The 23,694-nt window shown below is 29.1% G+C and overlaps 2 protein-coding genes across 2 annotated transcripts; both read left to right on the top strand.

Moving 5' to 3' along the window:
• The first annotated feature begins 3,059 nt into the window (after positions 1-3,059).
• LOC100263608 (putative disease resistance protein At1g50180) lies at positions 3,060-5,597 on the top strand. The gene is made up of 2 exons (XM_019225575.1): positions 3,060-4,592; positions 5,496-5,597. Exons 1-2 carry the CDS (start codon positions 3,060-3,062, stop codon positions 5,595-5,597), a joined length of 1,635 nt encoding a protein of 544 aa, XP_019081120.1.
• A 9,450-nt stretch (positions 5,598-15,047) lies between these two features.
• On the top strand, positions 15,048-17,032 carry LOC100258465 (putative disease resistance protein At1g50180). The gene is made up of 2 exons (XM_019225574.1): positions 15,048-16,592; positions 16,928-17,032. Exons 1-2 carry the CDS (start codon positions 15,048-15,050, stop codon positions 17,030-17,032), a joined length of 1,650 nt encoding a protein of 549 aa, XP_019081119.1.
• Positions 17,033-23,694: the final 6,662 nt, after the last annotated feature.

Here is a 23,694-nt window from a genome sequence, read left to right as displayed (position 1 = left end):
TGTCATTCCATCCGAGTGTCTCACATCCGGAATTCTACCCCGGCCAACCTTCCATCTTCTCCAGATGTCTCACACCTGAAATTCCTCTGCGCCGCCATTCCACCCTGATATCTCACATCCGGAATCCTATCCGTCGACGTTCCACCTCCTCCGGATGTTTCACACCCGGAATTCTATCCAGCCGACGTTCCACCTTCTCCGGATGTCTCACATCCGGAATCCTGTCCCGCAGCCATTCCACCTTCTCCGGATGTCTCACATTTTAAATTCTCATCCTTAGGGTTTTAGGTCCTAAAAATCACATTTTTTTAATAAAAATTGGTTGCCACTTTCTTTCTGGCAAGCCATTTTCACACTCCTTTGTTTTAAAATGTTTTAAAACAAGTGTGAATTTATTTTCGTAATTCTTAGTGATAGAATTTGCGAAACCGATTCACCTTATAGTAAACGAGCTTTGGTGAGGGCCCCACATATGTGACTGATCGATTGATTGACTGACTGATTGACTTGATTATCATACATGATTTATTTATCCTGATCTCTAACATACATGCGATTATTCCTTAACTATGCACTAACCTCACTTCCTGATAGCGCTTTATTGGATTGCTGCCCAGATACGCATCTACATCCGCTCGGGTCATTTTTTGTATGCATGTTTAGGTTCTCATATGTGCATGATAGTTCCGGGTATTCATTGTTTTCTTCATCAATTGCCATGATCGCTTCATTTTATTAGTAGAGACTCGTTTTTAGGGACTTAGAAGGGTGCTACGGTTTTTACCGTACCTTCCCGATAAGTAACCTGACCCTTGAACCCGATCCGATTTTTCACAGACCACCTTTTCCAAAATAAGGAGTCACACTTAGGGTTTTCCTTTCTTATTTTGTTTACCCTTTAAAAATAAAACAAAAATAAGTGGCGACTCCACGTCAGTTTTTCAATGAATGAAAAATCATAATTTTTCAAATATAAATCGAGCTCACCATCGAATGGGAAACGCATTAAGCACCAGAAATGCGGGGTCCACACTTGCCTTTACTCCTTGCCTGCAAAGGCTGCAATCAAACCAAGCATCACCACTACTTTTTCTTTTGTCAATTTTGTTTTTCTTATCATTTTCTCTTCTTTGAAAAGAATCTATTTCCTCGATATTCGCTAATTTGAATAATTTCGGATGTTTGAAGATATTCTTTTATTTACCTTTAAAATAATATGTTATTTCATACTTATTTAATTTATTTTAGATTTTTATATAAATTTTTAATTAATTTTAATTATATTTTTTCTCATTTTTTATGATTAAACTAAATATAAAAAAAAATAAAAATTTTAACATTCTTTTTCTTTGATATTTTTGTACAATCAAACTTCACTTTAAAATATAAGAGATTTTAAAACATATATTTTGAATCGTGGTACTTCAAAAAATATTTTTAAAATTTTTTCAAAATTCCTCCATTCATCCCCGTGTGTCGAAGACAAGCTTTGAGTGCTTGATCGGACACTTTTGGCTGCATTCAATAATTTCAATGGCGAATTACTTTTTCGTAGGCCCATTCCCAACAACCCGTTTAATGGCTTGCCTTTTGGTCTAGAAGTCGCCAGCAATCAAACCAAGCCTCAACACTTCTTTTTCTTTTGTCAATTTTGTTTTTCTTTTCATTTTCTCTTCTTTGAAAAGAATCTATTTTGGCTACTTTGAATAATTTCGGATGTTTGAAGATATTCTTTTATTTACCTTCAAAAAAATTAAAAACATTACAATACTTTGAAAAGTATTGTGTTGATGTTGAAAGAGCTTTTAAATATGATGTGTGGTGTTTAACTTCATTTCTAGAATTGAATCTACCAAAATAGAATTTACAAAATAAATAAGTAATAGTTAACTTTGATCTAAATACATATAATGCTTATAAAATATTACTACCAAAAAGTTCTTAAAAATTAAAATTTATAAATACTATTTACCTTCGTGTCATAGAAACATTAAGCAAGTTAGTTAAAAATTAATAATTACATATTATACAAAAATTAATTAATGATTTTGCATCTCAAAAACTCAAAAAATAAGTTTTTAAATAAAAATGATTTTTTTTTTTGAGATATGATAAGATATTTCTTATCTAAGATTGTTACATAATGCATCACTTCTTTCAACTATTATCATTAATTGAATCAATTATTCATTTTTCAATCATCTACTTCGTGGGATTTAACCTTTTGAATTTTATGAAAATTTTTATAAACATAAAAACCAATCATTTTGCTCCGGATTTTCAAAAACAAATCCAGATGTAAAATTACCTTATTCTAAATATTAGCGAAAACATACAAGATTATTCATGTTAAATATAACTCAAAGCATTGTTCTGAAATTTAAAATAAAAAAAACAAAACAAAACAAAACGAGTCCTTCAATTGTTATGTACTGTGTACATGGAAAAGAGTCAAGTCACTAGATATTTACATGAATCCTCTGTTTAAACGGCTATAGTTTCTCTTGCTCCTTATCTAGTAAAAGAAGTCAATCCCTCAACTCCAAGTCTCCAAGTCCTAATTAAAAAAAAAAATGAAGTTCGTAAAGGTGATTCCAAGGTAGTATCTTTGAAATCCCATCCCATTCACACTACTTTTTTTTTTTTTTTTTTTTATAACTTTTTAAAGCAAAAAAAATTACAAAAATTAAAAAGACATTGATTTGTTGAATGAAGAACAAATCCCATCAATCCAAGAACCAATAACAAAGCATCCACATGATTTTGTGACTATATATAGAGATTTAGTGGGCAAAGAAAATCATACCCTGCCTTAATTTGTTACTCAGACTGTTTGAGTCATTACATCCTTTGATGTTTTTTCCTCCGTTTACTGGCCAATTGATGTCTGGGATATCTTCATTTGCCTCTTCTCCTGGAAGCCATTAGCATACCAACCTCAGCAGTCACCACTACTTAATTCTCTTTTTCTTTGTTAATTTTCGTTTCTTCATTTTCTCTCTTAAATTAAGCAACCTCGTCGTTGGTCACTGGAAGAAGACGATCCAGTAACTAAAAGAATGGCGGACGGCAATATTACGTATTTTCTGGAGAAGTTGGGCAACTTTGTTGTACAAGAAGCTTCCCTCTTCGGAGAGGTTGAAGGGCAGGTGAGGCTGCTGCGAAATGAGATGGAGTGGATGCGCCTCGTTCTGGAAGATGCAGATATTGATACAAAATGCAACGATGACAAAAGACTCAAGCTGTGGGTGAATCAGATCAGGGGCGTAGCTTATGATGCTGAAGATGTCATCGATGAGTTCATGTTCAAGATTGAACACCAACGGCAGCGGAGACCCAATCGGTTCTTGCCCACATGCGTGAGATTTGCTGACAAGTTACCATTTATCCATGAGCTTGATGGCCGGATAAGAGATATCAATATCACAATTGAGAAGATTCTGGCTAATAAAGCCAGGTACAACATCGAAAGTGGAAGCCCTTCTGCAGCTGGGAGCTCTTCCAGTACTGAAGGGGTGGTGCAAAGAGAGAAAAGGATTCCAATTGTTGAGGAAGCGGACGTAGTGGGCATGACAAGGGAGGCGGAAGCAGTGAAGCAAATGCTGGTGGAGGAAGAGTCAGAGAGCAGAGTGGTGGCCATCGTGGGGATGGGTGGCCTTGGCAAAACTACTCTTGCTAAGAAAGTCTACAACCACATTGAAGTTAACAGCCACTTTGAATGTCGCGCTTTGGTGTATGTATCTCAAGAGTATAGAATCCGGGAGCTTCTGACGGGGATAGCCCACTGCATCATGACTAATCTCAACCCTGAAATTAGTAATATGGATGAGAATCAGTTGGGGAAGAAGGTTAATGATTACCTCAAATATAGAAGGTATTTGATAGTGTTGGATGATGTATGGAGCATCCAAGTTTGGCATGGATTGCGTTCGCATCTTCCTGAGTCAAACATGAGAAGAGTGCTCATCACTACACGCAACCAACAAATTGCTTTGGATGCCTGCGCAAAGCTCTATGAACTCCGTCCTTTAGGTGTAAAAGAGAGTTGGGAGCTCTTTCTCAAGAAAGCTTTCCCATTTGGAAGTACATCACCAGGTGTATGTCCTGCAGAGTTGGAAGATCTGGGAAAGAAGATTACAGAGAAATGCAAAGGCTTGCCTCTAGCCATTGTGGTATCAGGAGGGCTTCTATCAAGAAAAGAGAAGACGAAATCTTCATGGGAGAAAATACTTAAAAGCATGGAGTGGCATCTAAGTCAAGGCCCTGAGTCATGCTTGGGAATTCTTGCTTTGAGTTATAGTGACTTGCCTTACTTCTTGAAGTCTTGCTTTCTCTACTGCGGTGTGTTTCCGGAGGACTGCCAAATTAAGGCAAGCAAATTGATGCAGATGTGGACTGCAGAGGGATTTGTACAAGGAAGGGGTGAAGAAATGGTGGAAGACGTAGCTGAAGAGTATTTAGAAGAACTGATTCACAGAAGCATGATTCAGGTGGCCGGAAGAAAATGGGATGGAAGAGTGAAGTCTTGTCGCATCCATGATCTCCTTCGCGACCTTGCTATTTCAAAAGCCAAAGATTCAAAATTTTTTGAGGTACATCCAAACATAATCTTTGCATGCCCTTTTAGCCCTCGTCGACTTATTGCTCATAACTCAAAAAATATTTCTCAACATCTGCATAGCTGCCGCCTCCTCAGATCTTTGATTTGTTCTATTGACTTTCGTCCAGTAAGTCTCATATCTTGCTTAAGAACTAAATTGCTGACAGTGTTAGACCTAACAGTACATCTTGGATTAGGAGAAATTCGAGACTTACAAATTGGGGAATTCATTCACTTGAAATACTTTTCTTTCAAGAATGCATCTGGTAGTCTTCCATGGTCTATAGGTAAATTCGTTAACCTACAAGTCCTGGATTTACGCGGTAGTTTGTTGGAGATTCCATTTTCAATTTGGAAGTTGCACCAATTGAAACATCTATACACTGGCTATTGCACGATCTCAAGCCAATCGATAATGGAGAGGTGGTTTAGTGGTGATTTGGGTCTTGATAAGATGACCAACCTCCAAACATTATATTTAGCAACAAGTAGATATAGTTGGTTGGAGAGTTGTAGTTTACAAAAATTAACCCAACTTAGGAAACTATACTTGTATAAACAAAGGTTCAAGAATTCATATGAGTTCTACCCATCCAACCTTGTTGAGTTGAAATTGGAAATTTGTGAGTTGGAGCAAGACCCGATGTTGACTCTAGACAAGTTACCAAACTTGAGGGTTCTTAAATTAATGAGGGCTTCTTATAGGGGAAAGAAAATGACTTGTTCTTCTGGAGGGTTCTCTCAGCTCGAATATCTGAGGTTGGATGACTTAAATTGTTTAGAAGAGTTAAAAGTTGAGGAAGGGGCAATGCCTACCTTGAAAACTTTACAAATTGCTGACTGTTACGGGATAAAAACGTTGCTTCATGAGTTGTTGAAACTGAAAAATCTTCAGCAAGTAGACCTAAAATACATGGACGACGGATTAATTCGAGAGATTAAAACCACAATGGGAGAAGAGTTCGACAAGATTCGTGGTATCACCTCCATAAATTAATAAAGACTAAGACAAGTATGACATCATCATAGTTGGAGGGCATTGTTTTCTAGCTTCACCCTGCACCACACCTCCAAGTTTTATTTTTCTTTATTTTTTTCTTATTTTTTGCATATCAATGTCTTTTACGTGCATGGATCGAAGCTTTTTGTGTAAGCATTTTGTTCACCTTGTGTGTTTAAAATTCATGTCATTTTTAAAGTTGTTGTAAAATAATTTCATGGTGGGTAATAAATCATGTGTACTTACTGTCATAATATCTTATTTCTAGATTGGCAGAAAAAAAAATACAAAATAAATAAAATTTTCATCTATTTCTACTTATTTTACACCCCACCCCTACTAAATCAATAATCTTGTAAGTTCAAGGTGAAAAAGAAAAAAGAAAACCTCCAAAACTTAAAAAAGGATTTGCCCAAGCCTAACCACTTAAAAAAGTTTGTTGAATTATTCAATGTTACCATATGTTACTTTTTCTTCTTTTCTATTAACAACTAAACTTATCTTCTTTTATATATATATATTTATAAGGAAAATAAATTTTTTGGCTATATTTGATTCTTAAAAATTTTGAGGGAAAATACAATAAAATAAATTATAAAGAAATAATAAAAGGAAAGCCAGTAAAGAAAAATTAAAAGTAGATTTAAAATTAATAAATTATTTTTATATCATACTTTAAACTCAATTTATTTATTTAATTTTTTAATATAAAAATTAAATAATTTAAAAATATATAAATTTTTTATTAATTTTAATTATATTTGACTTTTTTTTATCTGTCATAATAAAATAAAATATAAGAAAATTATTTTATTTAACTTTTTTTTTCTTTCCTTGATAATTTTTTACAATCAAATAAATATAGTAAATTTACATACTGATTATCACTTTTGATAGTAAATTAATGAGCTGAAATGAGAAACAAGATATTTCTAAAAATTGGAGAAATGAACTGGGCCTGCTTTGAATCCTACGAGTTGGGCCTAATGTTGAAGAAATTTCAGTCTGGAGACTTAAACATAAACACTGGGCTTGGTTTGAACCTTGGCCTGTCTATTTATGTGTTAGATTCACTTATATCATAATTAATTGATAGATTTAAAATTATAAATAATCATATTTATTTAACAAAATTGACTTGATTTTTCCAATAATCAATTGTTTTTAAAATGAAATAACTAATTTCTTATGCCTAACAAAGATCACATTTGTTTGTATTTGAAGTTTTCAAAACACTAAAAAAATATTTATAGTTAAATATTATTTAAAAAAATATAACAATTACTCCCTATGGGACTTCTATAAAAATTTTAAAAATAAATAGATATTTCATAAATATATATTTAATACTAATGCTTTTTTATCTTCATTTTTAGATAATCATTATACTAATACACTTTCATTATCTTAACGTATTTGAAGTTTGTTTTGGTTTTTTTTTTTTTTAATTGATTTTTACAATTTTATATTTGATATTTTATTAAATAAATTTCGTGGTTTCTTCTAGGTTTTAATTTTGAGTATTTTAAAATATATTGATCTTTTATGAAAATTTTATGTTATTTGACTTTTTTTATAAAGTTTAATCTTATTTAATAATTTACTTTAAAGAGTATATATTTAGTTTCTATTAGAAGAGATAATACGACTTAATATAATATTTTGAGTTATAAATAATAATTATTAAACTTTTATAAATTAGTTAAACTCTGTTTGGTTATATAACTTAAAAACAGTTTTCTAATTTAAAAAATACAAAACAATAAACACAAATTTTAAAAACAAGAATATATATATATATATATATATATATATAAAATCTGAAACAACTTTTTCTGGTGTTTTTGAAAACAAGAGGGAACAAAAAATAAAAATCAAATCCATTATTTAGAAACCTACAAAATTACAAATCCATTAAGATTAAGATTTTCTTATGGTTATAAAAATAGTAAACCTCATCATTGTTTCAAGAACATATTTTAAAAAAATTTGAGATACATCCAAACATCAATTTCAAAACATCTATTGCCTACAAAAATTCATCAATATCTTGTTGAGCTGTGGTTGAATAATAATAATAATCGTTACCAAAATACAATAAACCTAGAATCTAGAACTGTTGCAGCTTATAGTAGTCACGCAAAAGCAACATGAATTTCCAAAAATAAAAAATAAAACTGCTAATATAGAAAAGGAAAAAATAAAAAAAAAGAGTTAAAAGACCTTGTTGAAAAGCCTTTTCAAAAATAGTTTTTAAAAATAATTCTTACAGTTTTTTTACTAACAAAATTCTATTTACAAATGTAAATATGAAAAAGAGTTTTTTAAATCTAATCACATACAAGAACAAAAACAAAGAAATGTAAGAGGTTGAAATACATTATAGCGAACTCATCATTCAATAAATAAAAAACAACCCCCCACATCTCTTATATAGAGCAATAGAATTTACTAAAGCTTTATAATCAAACAGTAAACTCATATATAACATAAAAGTGTTTAAAATATTCTTCATATTTTTAATTGTTTTTTAAAATATTTAAAATAAAAATTGTATAAAAATACCCAAATTTATTTTAAAAATAACATCTGTTTAAAATAAATTCTTAAAAGCAATTTTAAGTCAAAAGTTTGTGAAGAGTATATTTTAAATCAATTTTTTAATAAAAAAATATTTTTATTTTTAAAAAATAAAAAAATATTTTCAAAAATAGCCCCCAAAAAAATTATTGATCATTAGACATTATTAGAATCCATGGTTTAAACTTGTTGTTTTTTATTTTTTATTTTTTTAAATTCTCTAGTTCCTTATTTAATAAAAATGACCATTCCATTAAAGTACATGCGAAAATAAATAAGAGCCCACAACACAATTAAGAGATGACAAAAGCCCCGGGGCCCATGTTGTTATGGACCATATCGCAGCCCTGAACAATTGATTTGCTTTTACTTTTAGAGTTTAAGTCCAAAATAATCCATTTTAATAAATAAAAAAATGCTAAGAATAATATCAATTTCAAAATATTTGTTAAAGTAATCTTTTGTATCCACGTAAGCATCCACATTGGTTTTTTCTTTTTTTAAGTGTAAAAAACCACTATTGGTAACTGTGGTTTTAAGAGTTTCAAAAATATCTTTAAAACCACTGTCACAAATTATGGTTTTACAAATTTCCTTAGAACCACAGTTAATAACTGTGGTTTCAAAATTATTTTTAATACACCCTCATTTTAATGGTATTGTGATTTTAATATTAATTTTAAAATATTCTTTATCATAATAACCATAAAACTAAAGGAATAACCTAAAATCATAATCATTGGCATTATTTTTTGTATGAAAATGTAAAATTTGAAAATAATATAAACAATTTGTTTAGTTATTTTAAAATTTAAAAATAATATGAAAAATTAATTTTCTTTAATTCATATGTGATAAAATTTATTAAACAAATAAATATTTTATTTACCATAAATATATAAATTTTTATGAGAATGCATGTGGGCGAAATTATTTTCTCAAAATTTCAAGGAAAATATGAAAAAATAAAGATATATATATATAATTTTAAAACTGTCATAAAGAAAAAAAATTATTAAGGATAATTTGTAAAAAAAAATAATTTTAAACTGACAATGGAAAATTGTATGAAATTTTCCTTTAAGGAAATTTGGTATATCGTGAGGAAATTTTCCCCAAAGTTCTAAAATCTCATTATTAGTTTTTTAGTTGATGTATGGTTATATGAGTTTCCCTTAAAGATATTTATGAAACCACAGTTAGTAACTATGATTTTAAAGAAAATTATAAAATCACAATATGTGGTTTTATGGTTTTATGACTGTTTTAAAATTATATATATATATATATATATATATATATATATATATATATATATATATATATATATATATATATATATATATATATATCTTTATTTTTTCATATTTTCCTTGAAATTTTGAGAAAATAATTTTGCCCACATGCATTCTCATAAAAATTTATATATTTATGGTAAATAAAATATTTATTTGTTTAATAAATTTTATCACATATGAATTAAAGAAAATTACTTTTTCATATTATTTTTAAATTTTAAAATAACTAAACAAATTGTTTATATTATTTTCAAATTTTACATTTTCATACAAAAAATAATGCCAATGATTATGATTTTAGGTTATTCCTTTAGTTTTATGGTTATTATGATAAAGGATCTTTTAAAAATAATATTAAAATCACAATACCATTAAAACGAGTGAATTAAAAATAATTTTGAAACCATAGTCACTGACTGTGGTTTTAAGGAAAATTATAAAACCACATGCTATGATTGTGGTTCTAAGAATTACACTTGAAAAAAAAAAATTCATATGGATGGTTACGTGGATACAAAAAATTAGTTTGACAAATATTTTGAAATTGATACTATTTTTTCCATTTTTTTCTACCAATTGATTATTTTGGATTTAAACTCTTACTTTTACCTTAGTTTAGGTTACATGTGATTCCCAAAAACTACTATAGAAAGAAAAATAAATATTTAGAAAACTATTATTTTATATTTAAATACTCTAAATATTTACATTAATTTCTACCTTAATTCTACAAATCATAGATAATGAATTTTAGTTCAATTGGCTAATGAATTTGAGAGGTGTCAAGGCGGTTTTGTCACATTGGACAAACCTATCTTGAGCCAAATCTCTGTTTCACCACTTAGAAGAGCCAAATGCTTTCACGAAAATTATTCCAAGCTAAATTCAATTAAAAACTATAAATTAAATTAAATTAAAAATAAGATTTTCATGCTTGAAGAAAAGGGCCCAAAGGAAGTAACAATGCTACAAGAAAAGCACCTGGGATCACTTCAATCTGCCTCTCAATTATTATACTTTTGTTTTGCCTCTTGCCAAACCCCATTATCCAAAATCAAATCAGAGAGCATCCATGTGATTCCATTGAGATTACTTTAATAAAAATGAGAATGAGAATGAGAATAGGAAGAATCAAAATTCATCATAACTCCATTTGAAATTGATTTTGATTGAAATATTTTAAATTTGTAATATTATCATTAATAGTTAGAAATGCTTTGGAAGAATCCCAAGTGAATGGATATATATATATTATTTTAAATATTATTATTTTTAAATCATACATTAAAAACAATAAAAAGCGAGTAAATACTTCCTGATGGGTAATTTCTATTTTATAATACTGCTAATATATAGTTTTTTAAAAGCTAACATTAAAATAAGAGTTATTTAAAAAATAAATAAATAAATATCCTTTTTTATTCCTTTGTATAAAAGTAAATAAGGGCATCCATTGTTTGATTTTTGAGCATTAAAATTAAACCTAATGTATGTAATTGTTTTCTTGCATTAAAAATTAAACTAATTGAGCTTAAACTAGTTTAGTTTGATCATTTAATAACAATAGCGAAATTATTTAAGTCGATTTAATCGGTTTCGATTTCTTTCAATTCAATTTAAGTCTTAGGATGACAATCATTCCATTATGTTTTCTAATTAATATATAGTATCATAGATATATAGTATCATATATATTAAAGATTTTTTTTTTTAAATAAAAAATAAAAATTACATACGGATTATCACTTTTGATGGTAAATTAATGAGCTGAAATGAGAAACAAGATATTTCTAAAACTTGGAGAAATGAACTGGGCCAGCTTTGAATCCTAGGAGTTGGGCCTAATGTTGAAGAAATTTCAGTCTGAGACTTAAAACACTGCGCCTGGTTGGAACCTTGGCCTGTCTATTTATGTGTTGGATTCACTTATATCATAATTAATTGATAGATTTAAAATTCTAAATAATCATATCTATTTAAGCTTGAATTTACCTGTAATTAATTGATTTTCAAATGAAATAACAAATGTCTTATGCTTAACAAAGATTACATTTTGTTTTTATTTGAAGTTTTTGAAACACTAAAAAATATTTATAGTTAAATATTATTAGAAAAAATATAATAGTTACTCCCTATATATATATATCTTAGGATAATGATTAGTATTAATCATGTTTATGTAAAATATGAAGATAAAAAAAATAAAAAATAAAAAGCATTATTTAATAGATTTTTAAATTTTATAATCGTATTCTCTGTTCCAATAAAAAAAAAAAAAACCAAGGATAATATAATAATTTTTAAAGAGGAAAAAAAAATGGAAGAAAGATGAAGGGGTCTTAAAACTTAAAACACAGGAAACTATTCAAACCAATTCCAATTCACCTTATTTCTTCTAACCAAATCGAAGGAGAAAGAACACACACCTAACAAAACCCAACATTACAAATTCTATAAAAGCTAAGAAAAAACCCGTTTGTTTCCAGTTTCCACGGAGCCATTATCTTATGCGTTTGTTTAGATGCCCATAACATCAAACAAGGGTCTCAACAAACATTCAAAACATTTTTAACTAGAGTAGTTCCGATAGTATACAATCAACAAACATTTTTTTGTATATTTTTTGAGGCCGGTTGAGTTTATTCTATGTGCAGAATTAATTTGAGGCCGGTTGAGGATCTCGATTCTGTAACACTGGCTCGTTTACACAACAGCATTGGGATCGTGCTATATGGAGTTTCTTGTTTGTCATGTGGTATTTTTCTGGTTTCAAAGTGGTAAGTTTCTTAATTTATTTATTTATTTGTTTTTTTTATATTTTTAGTTTTAAAATTTTACAGATTGGACAGGACACTGAAAATGAACATCTGAACGTCAAACGGTAGGACATCATCAACGTTTATGTGTTCAGTTTCAGTGTCCTGTCCAATCTGTAAAATTTTAAAACTAAAAATATAAAAAAAACAAATAAATAAATAAATTAAGAAACTTACCACTTTGAAACCAGAAAAAATACCACATGACAAACAATAAACTTTGCAGCACGACCACAATGTCGTTGTGTAAACGAGCCAGTGCTACACCTCAACCCGCCTCAAATTAATTCTGCACTTAAAATAAATGCAACCTAGCTTCACCACTGCACCACATCTCCTAGTTTTATTTTTATTTATTTTTTCTTATTTTTTGCATATCAATGTCTTTTATATGTATGCATCCAAGCTTCTAGTGTATGCTTTTTCTTCTCGTTATGGGTTTAGAATTCATGTTATTTTTTAAGTTTAGAATTCATGTTATTTTTGAAGTTTAGAATTCATGTTATTTTTGAAGTTGTGGTATAGAATTCATGTTATTTTTGAAGTTGTAAAATAATTTCATGATGGGTAACAAATTATATGTGTTTACTGTCATAATTGTTTTCTCCTTTTCTATTAAAAAATTAAACTTAACTATTTATATATAAGGTAAAAATAAAAAAAAATTATTAAGGCCATAGAAAATAAATATTTCATAAAATCTATTTAATATTAATGCTTATTATTTTTATGTTATCTTTATTTTTTACATAATCATTATCGTAATAAATTTTCATTATCTTTATGCATTTGAAGTTGTTTTGGTTTTATTATAATTTTTAAAAATAAAATTGATTTTAACAATTTTATATTTGATATTTTATTAAAAAAAAATCATAATGATGACTTGTCTTAGGTTTTAATTTTGAATATTTTAAATTATATTTATTTTTAGTAAATTTTTTATTATTTGATTTTCGATAAATTTTAATCTTATTTAGAGTCCATTTGATAATGATTTTAAAAAATACTTTTAGTACTTTTAATACTTCAAAATTTTTATATTTCAAATATTATAAATGGTAAAAATACTTTCTAAAGTCAAAACCAAGCACACTCTTAATAGTTTTATTTAAATAATTTATATATAATTTTAATTATAAGAGATCATATGAATAATAACTTTTAATTAATCAAATAAAAATGAAGGATTATAATGATAAAGGTTTTTCTCTTTTTTTCAATTGTGGTCATACTCTAATTTTTTTTTTCTCATTATTTAAAAACAAAACTCTAAATCATAAGAAAGTTGAAATACATTAGGGCAAACTTATCATTCAATAAATAAAAAACAACCCCCTACATCTCCTACGTAGAGAAATAGAATTGACTCAAGCTTTATAATCAAGTATACTCATAAAAAATATAAAAGTGTTTAAAATATTCTTCATATTTTTAATTATTTCTTAAAATATTTAATAAAAAAATATTTAAAAATACCTAAAATTTATTTTAAAAATAACATGTGTTCAAAAGAAATTCTTAAAAGCAATTTTAAGTCAAAAATTTGTGAAGAGTATATTTTAAATCAAAATTTTTAATTAAAAAAATTTCAAAAATAGCCCCAAAGAATATTATTGATCATTAGACATTATTAGAATCCATTGTTTAGACTTTTTTTTGTTTTTGTTTTTAAATTTTCTACTTCCTTATTTAATGAAAATGACCATTCCATTGAAGTACATGTGAAAATAAATGACAGCCCACAACACAATTAAGGGATGACAAAAGCCCTGGGGGCCATGCTGTTATGGAGTCATGGACCATATCGCAGCCCTGAACAATTGATTTGCTTTGCTTTTACCTTAGTTTAGGTTACATGTGATTCCCAAAAACTACTATAGAAAGAAAAATAAATATTTAGAAAACAATTATTTTATATTTAAATACTCTAAATATTTACATTAATTTCTTCCTTAATTCTACAAATCATAGATAATGAATTTATTAGTTATATTGGCTAATGAATTTGAGAGGTGTCAAGGCGGTTTTGTCACACATTGGACAAACCTATCTTGATCCAAATCTCTGTTTCACCACTTAGAAGAGCCAAATGCTTCCATGAAAATTATTCAAAGCTAAATTCAATTAAAAACTAAAAATTAAATTAAATTTAAAATAAGGGTTTCATGCTTGAAGAAAAGGGCCCGAATGAAGTAACAATGCTTCAAGAAAAGCACCTGGGATAACTTCAATCTGCCTCTCAAGTATTATACTTTTATTTTACCTCTTGCAAAACCCCATTATCCAAAAACAATGCAGAGAGCATCCATGTGATTGTTCTTAACCTTAAAGAAAAGGATAATATTGGAATGAAGAAAGGAATGCCTTGAGAATGAAGAGAAGAAAGGGCATGGATATATATAGAGATTTTGTGGGCAAAGAAGGTCATACCCAGCCTTAATTTCTTCCTCGTCAAAGGCCGAGAGCCATTTCCACTTGTATTTTTGTTAATATTTTCTCCCTTCAGACCTCCAGTCAGATTGTTCCAGTCATTTCCATTATATCCTTATATGCTTTTTCCTTCATTTACCGGCCAATTGACTTCTGGGATATCTTCATCTGGCTCTTCTCCAGGAAGCCATTAGCATAGCATACCAACCTCTTACCTCTCCACTACTTCCTAATTTTCCTCTTTTTCTTTGTCCATTTTCGTTTGTTCAATATTCTCTCTTGTTTGTCATTGGAAGAAGACGATTTGAGTAACTAAAAGAATGGCGGACGGCAATATTACGTTTTTTCTGGAGAAGTTGGGCAACCTGGTTGTACAAGAAGCATCCCTCTTCGGAGAGGTTGAAGGGCAAGTGAGGCTGCTGCGAAATGAGCTGGAGTGGATGCGCCTCGTCCTGGAAGATGCAGATATAGATACAAAATGCGACCATGACAAAAGACTCAAGCTGTGGGTGAATCAGATCAGGGACGTAGCTTATGATGCTGAAGATGTCATCGATGAGTTCATGTTCGAGATTGAACACCAACGGCAGCGGAGACCCAATCGGTTCTTGCCCACATGCGTGAGATTTGCTGACAAGTTACCATTTATCCATGAGCTTGATGGCCGGATAAGAGAGATCAATATCACAATTGAAAAGATTCTGGCTAATAAAGACAGGTACAACATCAAAAGTGGAATCCCTTCTGAAGCTGGGAGCTCTTCCAGTACTGAAGGGATGGTGCAAAGAGAGAAAAGGGTTCCAATTGTTGAGGAAGCGGACGTAGTGGGCATGACAGGGGAGGCGGAAGCAGTGAAGCAAATGCTGGTGGAGGAAGAGTCAGAGAGCAGAGTGGTGGCCATCGTGGGGATGGGTGGCCTTGGCAAAACTACTCTTGCTAAGAAAGTCTACAACCACATTGAAGTTAACCGCCACTTTGAATGTCGCGCTTTGGTGTATGTATCTCAAGATTATAGAATCCGGGAGCTTCTGATGGGGATAGCCTACTGCATCATGACTAATCTCAGCCCTAAAAGAAAAACTGAAATTAGTAATATGGTTGAGAATCAGTTGGGGGAGGAGGTTAATGGTTACCTCAAAGATAAAAGGTATTTGATAGTGTTGGATGATGTATGGAGCATCCAAGTTTGGCATGGATTGCGTTCGCATCTTCCTGAGTCAAACAAGAGAAGAGTGCTCATCACTACACGCGACCAACAAATTGCTTTGGATGCCTATGCAAAGCCCTATGAACTTCGTCCTTTAGGTGAAAAAGAGAGTTGGGAGCTCTTTCTCAAGAAAACTTTTCCGATTGGAAGTACATCACCAGGTGTATGTCCTGCAGAGTTGGAAGATCTGGGAAAGAAGATTACAGAGAAATGCAAAGGCTTGCCTCTAGCCATTGTGGTATCAGGAGGGCTTCTATCAAGAAAAGAGAAGACGAAATCTTCATGGGCGAAAATACTTAAAAGCATGGAGTGGCATCTAAGTCAAGGCCCCGAGTCATGCTTGAGAATTCTTGCTTTGAGTTATAGTAACTTGCCTTACTTCTTGAAGTCTTGCTTTCTCTACTGCGGTGTTTTTCCGGAGGACTGCCAAATTAAGGCAAGCAAATTGATGCAGATGTGGATTGCAGAGGGATTTGTACAAGGAAGGGGTGAAGAAATGGTGGAAGACGTAGCTGAAGAGTATTTAGAAGAACTGATTCACAGAAGCATGATTCAGGTGGCCGGAAGAAAATGGGATGGAAGAGTGAAGTCTTGTCGCATCCACGATCTGCTTCGTGACCTCGCTATTTCAAAAGCCAAAGATTCAAAATTTTTTGAGGTACACCGAAATATCATCTTTGCATACCCTTTTAACCCTCGCCGACTTATTGCTCATGACTCTAAAAATATTTCTCAACATTTGCATACCTGTCGCCTCATCCGATCTTTGACTTGTTCTCTTGATTTCCCTCTCTCAAGTTTGGTATCTTGCCTAAGAACTAAATTGCTGACAGTCTTAGATCTAACACTAACTGTACGACATCATTGGGACTTACCAAAGGAAATTGGGGAATTCATTCACTTGAAATATTTTTCTTTCAAGAATGCAATTGGTAGTCTTCCATGGTCTATAGGTAAACTCGTTAACCTACAAACCCTGGATTTACGCGATAGCTTTGTGATGATTCCATTTTCAATTTGGAAGTTGCACCAATTGAAACATCTACACACTGGCTTTGGCAAGATCTTAAGGCAGCCGATAATGGAGAGGTGCTTTAGTGGTGATTTGGGTCTTGATAAGATGACCAACCTCCAAACATTATATTTAAGACCAGATAGCTACAGTTGGTTGGAGAGTAGTGGTTTACAAAAATTAACCCCAACTTAGGAAACTATACTTGCGTGGGACAAGGTTCACGAATTCATATGAATTCTACCCATCCAACCTTGTTGAGTTGAAATTGCAAAATTGTGAGTTGGAGCAAGACCCGATGTTGACCCTAGACAAGTTACCAAACTTGAGGGTTCTTAAATTAATGGTGGAATCTTATATTGGAAATAAAATGACATGTTCTTCTGGAGGGTTCTCTCAGCTCGAATTTCTAAAGTTGGGGGGTTTGCCTGCATTAGAGGAGTTGTTGAAAGTTGAGGAAGGAGCAATGCCTACCTTGAAAACTTTACAAATTGCTGGCTGTTATAGGATAAAAACGTTGCTTCATCAATTGTTGAAACTGAAAAATCTTTAGCAAGTAGACCTAAAAAAATGAACAGTCAATTAATTCGAGAGATTGAAATCACGTAGGGAGAAGAATTCGACAAGATTCATGGTATCACCTCTATAATTAAAGACTAAGAGAAGTATGACATCATCATAGTTGGAGCCTTGGAGGGCATTGTTTTCTAGCGTCACCCCTGCACCACATCTCCAAGTTTGATTTTTATTTATTTTTCTTATTTTTTGCATGACAATGTCTTTCACGTGTATGCTTTTTCTTCTCATTATGGGTTTAGAATTCATGTAATTTTTTATGTTGTAAAATAATTTCATGATGGGTAACAAATTATGTGTGTTTACTGTCATAATTGTTTTCTTCTTTTCTATTAAAAAATTAAACTTAACTATATATATAAGGTAAAAAAAAAAATTATTAAGACCATAGAAAATAAATATTTCATAAAATCTATTTAATATTAATGCTTATTATTTTTATGTTATCTTCATTTTTTACATAATCATTATCCTAATAAATTTTCATTATCTTTATGTATTTGAAGTTTTTTTGGTTTTATTATAATTTTTAAAAATAAAATTGATTTTTACAATTTTATATTTGATATTTTATTAAAAAAAATTTCATAATGGTGACTTGTCTTAGGTTTTAATTTTGAATATTTTAAATTATGTTTATTTTTAGTAAATTTTGTATTATTTGATTTTCGATAAATTTTAAACTTATTTAGAGTCTGTTTGATAATTATTTTAAAAAATAATTTTAGTATTTTTAATACTTCAATATTTTTATATTTCAAATATTATAAATGGTAAAAATACTTTCTAAAGTAAGAACCAAGCACACTCTTAATAGTTTTATTTAAATAATTCATATTTAATTTTAATTATAAGAGATAATATGAATAATAACTTTTAAATTTTTATAAATTTTAATGAAAATTGTTACTATTTATTTTTTAAAAATTTTTTGACAAATTTATTTGACTGTTTTTTATAAAAAAAATTAATAAAGTTTAAAACAGTTTATAAAAGTAACGCATTTTGGTTATTTATAATGTTTAATATCTAAAGTTAATTAATTTATTAATGATAATGATGTACGATTAATTGTATTTAAAACTGATTATAATGATTATAATAATTATATTAATTATATTAAAAATTTATCATAATAATTATAGCGTATAATTTTCTACTAACGTCCCTACCAAAAATTCCTAGGTCCTTGATGGACCTTAAAGAAAAAGTGTTGGCATTTATGTTTTGGATGTGTTTGGATGCCGAGACGGGGAAAAATGTTAAGAGGTTCAAGGAAAGAATTTAATATTTTTTTCCTCAAATACTTTTTATAGATAATTAAATAAAAAATTATAACTTTTTTTTTTTTAACTTTTTTTTGCTCTTGTTTCCCCCCTCAAACCTTAAGGAACTAACATTAAAACTATGTTTCAGTTCCTATGGCCGAGACCATGCAATTTTAAAAAAATACGAGGCAAAGAAAATAAATATAAAAATAGTAAAAAAATAATTTTTTTTAATATTTGATTTATAATGAAAAATATAAAAGAAAATAACGTATAATTCAAATTAGTCTAAAATTTATATAATCTTTATATAAAAAGAAAAATAAGTAAGTTAAATTTAAGAAAACATGTAAAAATAAATTATTACCTTCAAATTTATTTTTTATTTTTTATTTTTCTTATATTTTCTTTTAAAATTTCAATGAATTGAATATTGAGTAAAAGAACTATGTATGGTTTATGAAATAAATTTGAAAGGAAAATAAATTTAAAAATTATAATATATATATATATTAAATTATTGATAATTTATTGGTTTTTCAGGGAAAATTTGGAGAAAAAAAAAATTAGTAATAATTTATTCATTTTTTTCAAAAATTCTCTACCTTTATTTAAGAAAAATAAGAAAGAAAATCTTTTAATATTTTTTTTTTCATATTTTTCTTATATTTTCCTTTTTTTTAACCAAAATATAAGAAAATTATTTTATTTATCATTTTTTAGTCGTTTTCTTAGATTTCCTTGAAACCAAATATAACCTAATCTTATTTTAAAATTAAACTATTATTATTTCTTTGTGTTAAAGCCTCAATCATGCTAAAAAAGTTTATGATAATATTATTTTGGAAAGTGCTGAGTCATCACCTTATCTTTTTTCTTTCTTTTTTTCCTAACCTTTTTGTAAACCCCTCTTTGCAAGCCAGGTGTTAATAGCTTGTTGCTACTACCCTATTATTATTATTTTTATGACTTGAAACAAAAGGGATTCCATGACCACCCGCGAGGTGGGGAAGCTTTTAGATTTTTTGAAGTAGGGTAGGGGGGGGACCCCTTTCAGTAGGGACGAGCTACATTGAATGTGCAGCAAGAGGGGATGGTTGGCGATGAGGGTGGGTGAAAAGAAGCTATGCTGGCTGATGGAGGAACAGTGGAGCTGGTAATGGCTTGCTGCGGAAGATAGAAAATGAGGGGAAGAGGAGGGAACTGAGGGGAGTTTTTTTTTAGGAGGCTGCTGTTGAGAGCTTCCGAGGGGGGGTTCTCTGAATTAGAGGAGGAAGCTTGGCCGGAAACAGGATGGCAGACTGATTTTCTGGAGTAAAACTTGGAGTCTTGTTGGTCTTTGCTGGAGAAATACTTCCACAGGGATCACATACCCATGGACTCCCCTCATTCCGATGCCAAGCCGTTTTTCTCATAGCCTTTTCCTTTCAAACATCATCTCACTCTCTTTCGTATGCATGCAACTCGCGAGACACAACATCCATGTCATCCAGGCTTTTCCCTCTCCTAGTGTTTTATTCTCTCTAATGTTCGTTCCCATGGCGCCAAAGGCAGAGAAGAAGCCAGTATAGAAGAAGCTAAAGGCCGGGAAAAAGCTTCCCAAGGAAGACGCTGCTGCTGGTGACAAGAAGAAGAAGTGGTTGAAGAGGAACATGAGTAATAGGCCCAAGAAGAGACAAAAAAAAAAGGTTTGGGCTTTAATGGGCATGACCCAGATAAAAGGCCCAAGAAGAGATAAAAAAAAATGGCTTGGGCTTTAGTGGGCAGGACCAGATGAAAAGCCCAAGAAGAGATAGGAGATGGCTTGGGCTTTAGTAGTCAATAGTGGTTGGACCTTGTTGGAGGAAAACCTAATACTTTTTTTTACAAGTGGAACCAAAGAGTATCCGTTTTATGGCTTGGGATTTACTAATTGATTTGTTTAATTATCATTTTTGCTAGTAATATTATTATATTTATTTATTTCTTTACATATTTTCTAAAAGAAAAAAAGGGTTTTTATCCTTAAATAACCTTTCAAAATTCATTTTTAAATTTTAATTATATAAAACACCATTTTCGAAGTGTTTTCTTAAAATTTAATTTTAAATTCAATTTATAAAACTTTGGTTCTCGAAAATTCAATTTACCTAAACTTCGTTTTTTAAAATATAAAAAAAATTCAATTTTCCAAATTTCCATTCTTGAAGTAATTTTCTAAGGTTTTAATTTTAAGTCTAGTTCTCCAAGATTCAAAATTTTTAAATTTAATTAAATTTAATCCCCTAATATAATTCCACGGTTTTGAATTTAGTCTTCTTAAAGTGCCACTTTCAAACAAATTTTCAAGACTCCATTTCCTCTCAAATCAAATCTTCAAAAATTTCACTTTCAAATAATTCTTCAAAATTCTGTTTTCTTAGATTTAATCTTCAATTTTCCATTTATCAAATTATTTTATTTTACTTTATTTCATTTTATTTGAAAATCCCATCTTCATTTAACTTCCAAAATCTCAATTCTCACTTTTTTTTAGTCATCATTATTTTTGTTATTATTATTATTATTATTATTCTATTTATCATTTTATTTATTTGTTTTAAGATTTCGTCTTTAAACAATTCTTCAAAAATTTGACTCCCAAATTTAATTTTCAACCTCAAAATCTCACTATTCACTTTCACCCGTTCAAATATCATTTTGATTAATAAATAACATTATTCCATATTTATTTATTTAATCCTTTTAAAAAAATCTCAATTATTAAAGTACAATTCTTAAAAAATCCGACTTTCAAATTTAGTTTTTCAATCTCAAAAACTTTGCTATTTGCTCTCATTTGGTTAAAAATCTCAATCATCAAATTTAATTTTCAATCCTAAAAATTCCACTATTCGTCTAAATGTTATTTTCGTTAATTAGAATTATTATCCCATATTTATTTATTTATTTAAAGTCTAATTCTTCAAAAATCAAATGCTCTAATTTAATTTTTCAATTCTAAAAATTCTACTATTTGTCTAAATTTTATTTTCGTTAATTAGAATTATTATCTCATATTTATCTATTTGTTTAAAGTCTAATCCTTCAAAAATCCAATGTCCTGATTTAATTTTCAATCCTAAAAATTACACTATTCGTTTAAATGCTATTTTCGTCAATTAGAATTATTATTTCATATTTATCTATTTGTTTAAAGTCTAATCCTTCAAAAATCAAATGTCCTGATTTAATTTTCAATCCTAAAAATTACACTATTCGTTTAAATGTTATTTTCGTCAATTAGAATTAGTATCTCATATTTACTTATTTATTTAAAGTCTAATTCTTCAAAAATCCAATGTCCTAATTTAATTTTCAATTCTAAAAATTTCACTATTCGTCTAAATGTTATTTTCGTTCATTAGAATTATTATCTCATATTTATTTATTTATTTAAAGTCCAATCCTTAAAAAATCCAAGGTTCTAATTTAATCTTCAATCTCAAAATTTCCACTGTCCAATTTTATTTGTTTAAATATCATGTTTGTTAATTATTATTATTATTTCGTATGTATTTATTTATCCTCTTTTAAAAATCTCATTCATTAAAGTCTAATCCTTCAAAAATCCAATGCCCTAATTTAATTTTTTAATTCTAAAAATTCTACTATTTGTCTAAATGTTATTTTCATTAATTATAATTATTATCTCATATTTATTTATTTATTTAAAGTCTAATCCTTCGAAAATCTCATGTCCTGATTTAATTTTCAATCCTAAAAATTCCACCATTCGTTTAAATGTTATTTTCGTCAATTAGAATTATTATCCCACATCTATCTATTTATTTAAAGTCTAATCCTTCAAAAATCCAATATCCTAATTTAATTTTCAATCCTAAAAAATCCACTATTCATCTAAATGTTATTTTCGTTAATTAGAATTATTATCTCATATTTATTTATTTAAAGTCCAATTCTTCAAAAATCCAACGTCCTAATTTAATTTTCAATCTAAAAAATTTCACTACTCACTCTTTATTCGTTTAAATAATATTTTCGTTAATTAACATTATTATTCCATGTTTATTTATTTATTCTAATCGTTAAAGTTTAATTCTTCAGAACCCGACTTCCAAATCTAATTTCCAATCTCAAAAGCTCCACCGTTCATATACCGCTGTTTAATGATTATTATCGTTATTAATGTTATCTCATCCATTTATTTATTCAGTTATTCATATATCAAATATCTCATCTCTAAATAAATTCTTAAATTTCCAATCTCTAAGTTTAATCTCCAATCTCTAAAAATTCCATATTTCACAATTATTTACCTAATCTTTATTATTTCACCGTCGTTATTATTCCATTCATTTACTTATTTACTCATCCACTTATCCACTCATTTAAAATCCCGAACTCTGAAATCATTTTCAAAATTTCAATCTCGTTTAAATTTAATTTCTAAAATTCTCATTCTCACATTTAATCTTTAAAAGTCTGATATTCAAATAAACTCTAAAACTCCAATTTCCAGTAATCTTCGAGATTCCAATTTTTTAAATAAATTTCAAAAATTCAATTTTCTCTCAAATAATTTTAATTCCGCTCTGGTTTTCAAATGATCTTTTACTCCTCTTGATTTTAATAAGCATGAATGAATTTTTCATAATTCCAGAATAATGAAATCGGTGACATTAATTTATGCAAAATAAACTGGTTTTGGTGGGGGCCCAACATGGGTGACTTTATGATTGATTGATTGTTTGATTTGATTATCATACATGATTGATTTATCCTACTCTCTGACATGCATGAGATTATTCTTAAATTGTGCATTAATCCTCTCTATTGATAGCGCATGGTGGCTCGTTGCCCAGGTATGTACCCATTTTCCCTCTAGTCGTTGTCTATGCATGTCCCGATTCTCACATGTGCAT

The sequence above is a fragment of the Vitis vinifera genome, chromosome 15 (genome assembly GCF_030704535.1).
Source record: "Vitis vinifera cultivar Pinot Noir 40024 chromosome 15, ASM3070453v1".
NCBI lineage: Eukaryota > Viridiplantae > Streptophyta > Magnoliopsida > Vitales > Vitaceae > Vitis > Vitis vinifera.
Note: the sequence above shows the minus strand (reverse complement) of the source record. Positions and strands in the feature narration are given on the sequence as shown.

What these genes read in the sequence shown, in the direction of transcription:
- LOC100263608 (XM_019225575.1), top strand. Translation starts at nt 3,060, where the DNA reads ATGGCGGACGGCAATATTACGTATTTTCTGGAGAAGTTGGGCAACTTT. An exon ending in AAGATTCAAAATTTTTTGAG is followed by an intron (nt 4,593 to 5,495) that starts GTACATCCAAAC and finishes AAAAATCTTCAG; the next exon opens with CAAGTAGACCTAAAATACAT.
- LOC100258465 (XM_019225574.1), top strand. Translation starts at nt 15,048, where the DNA reads ATGGCGGACGGCAATATTACGTTTTTTCTGGAGAAGTTGGGCAACCTG. An exon ending in AAGATTCAAAATTTTTTGAG is followed by an intron (nt 16,593 to 16,927) that starts GTACACCGAAAT and finishes TTTACGCGATAG; the next exon opens with CTTTGTGATGATTCCATTTT.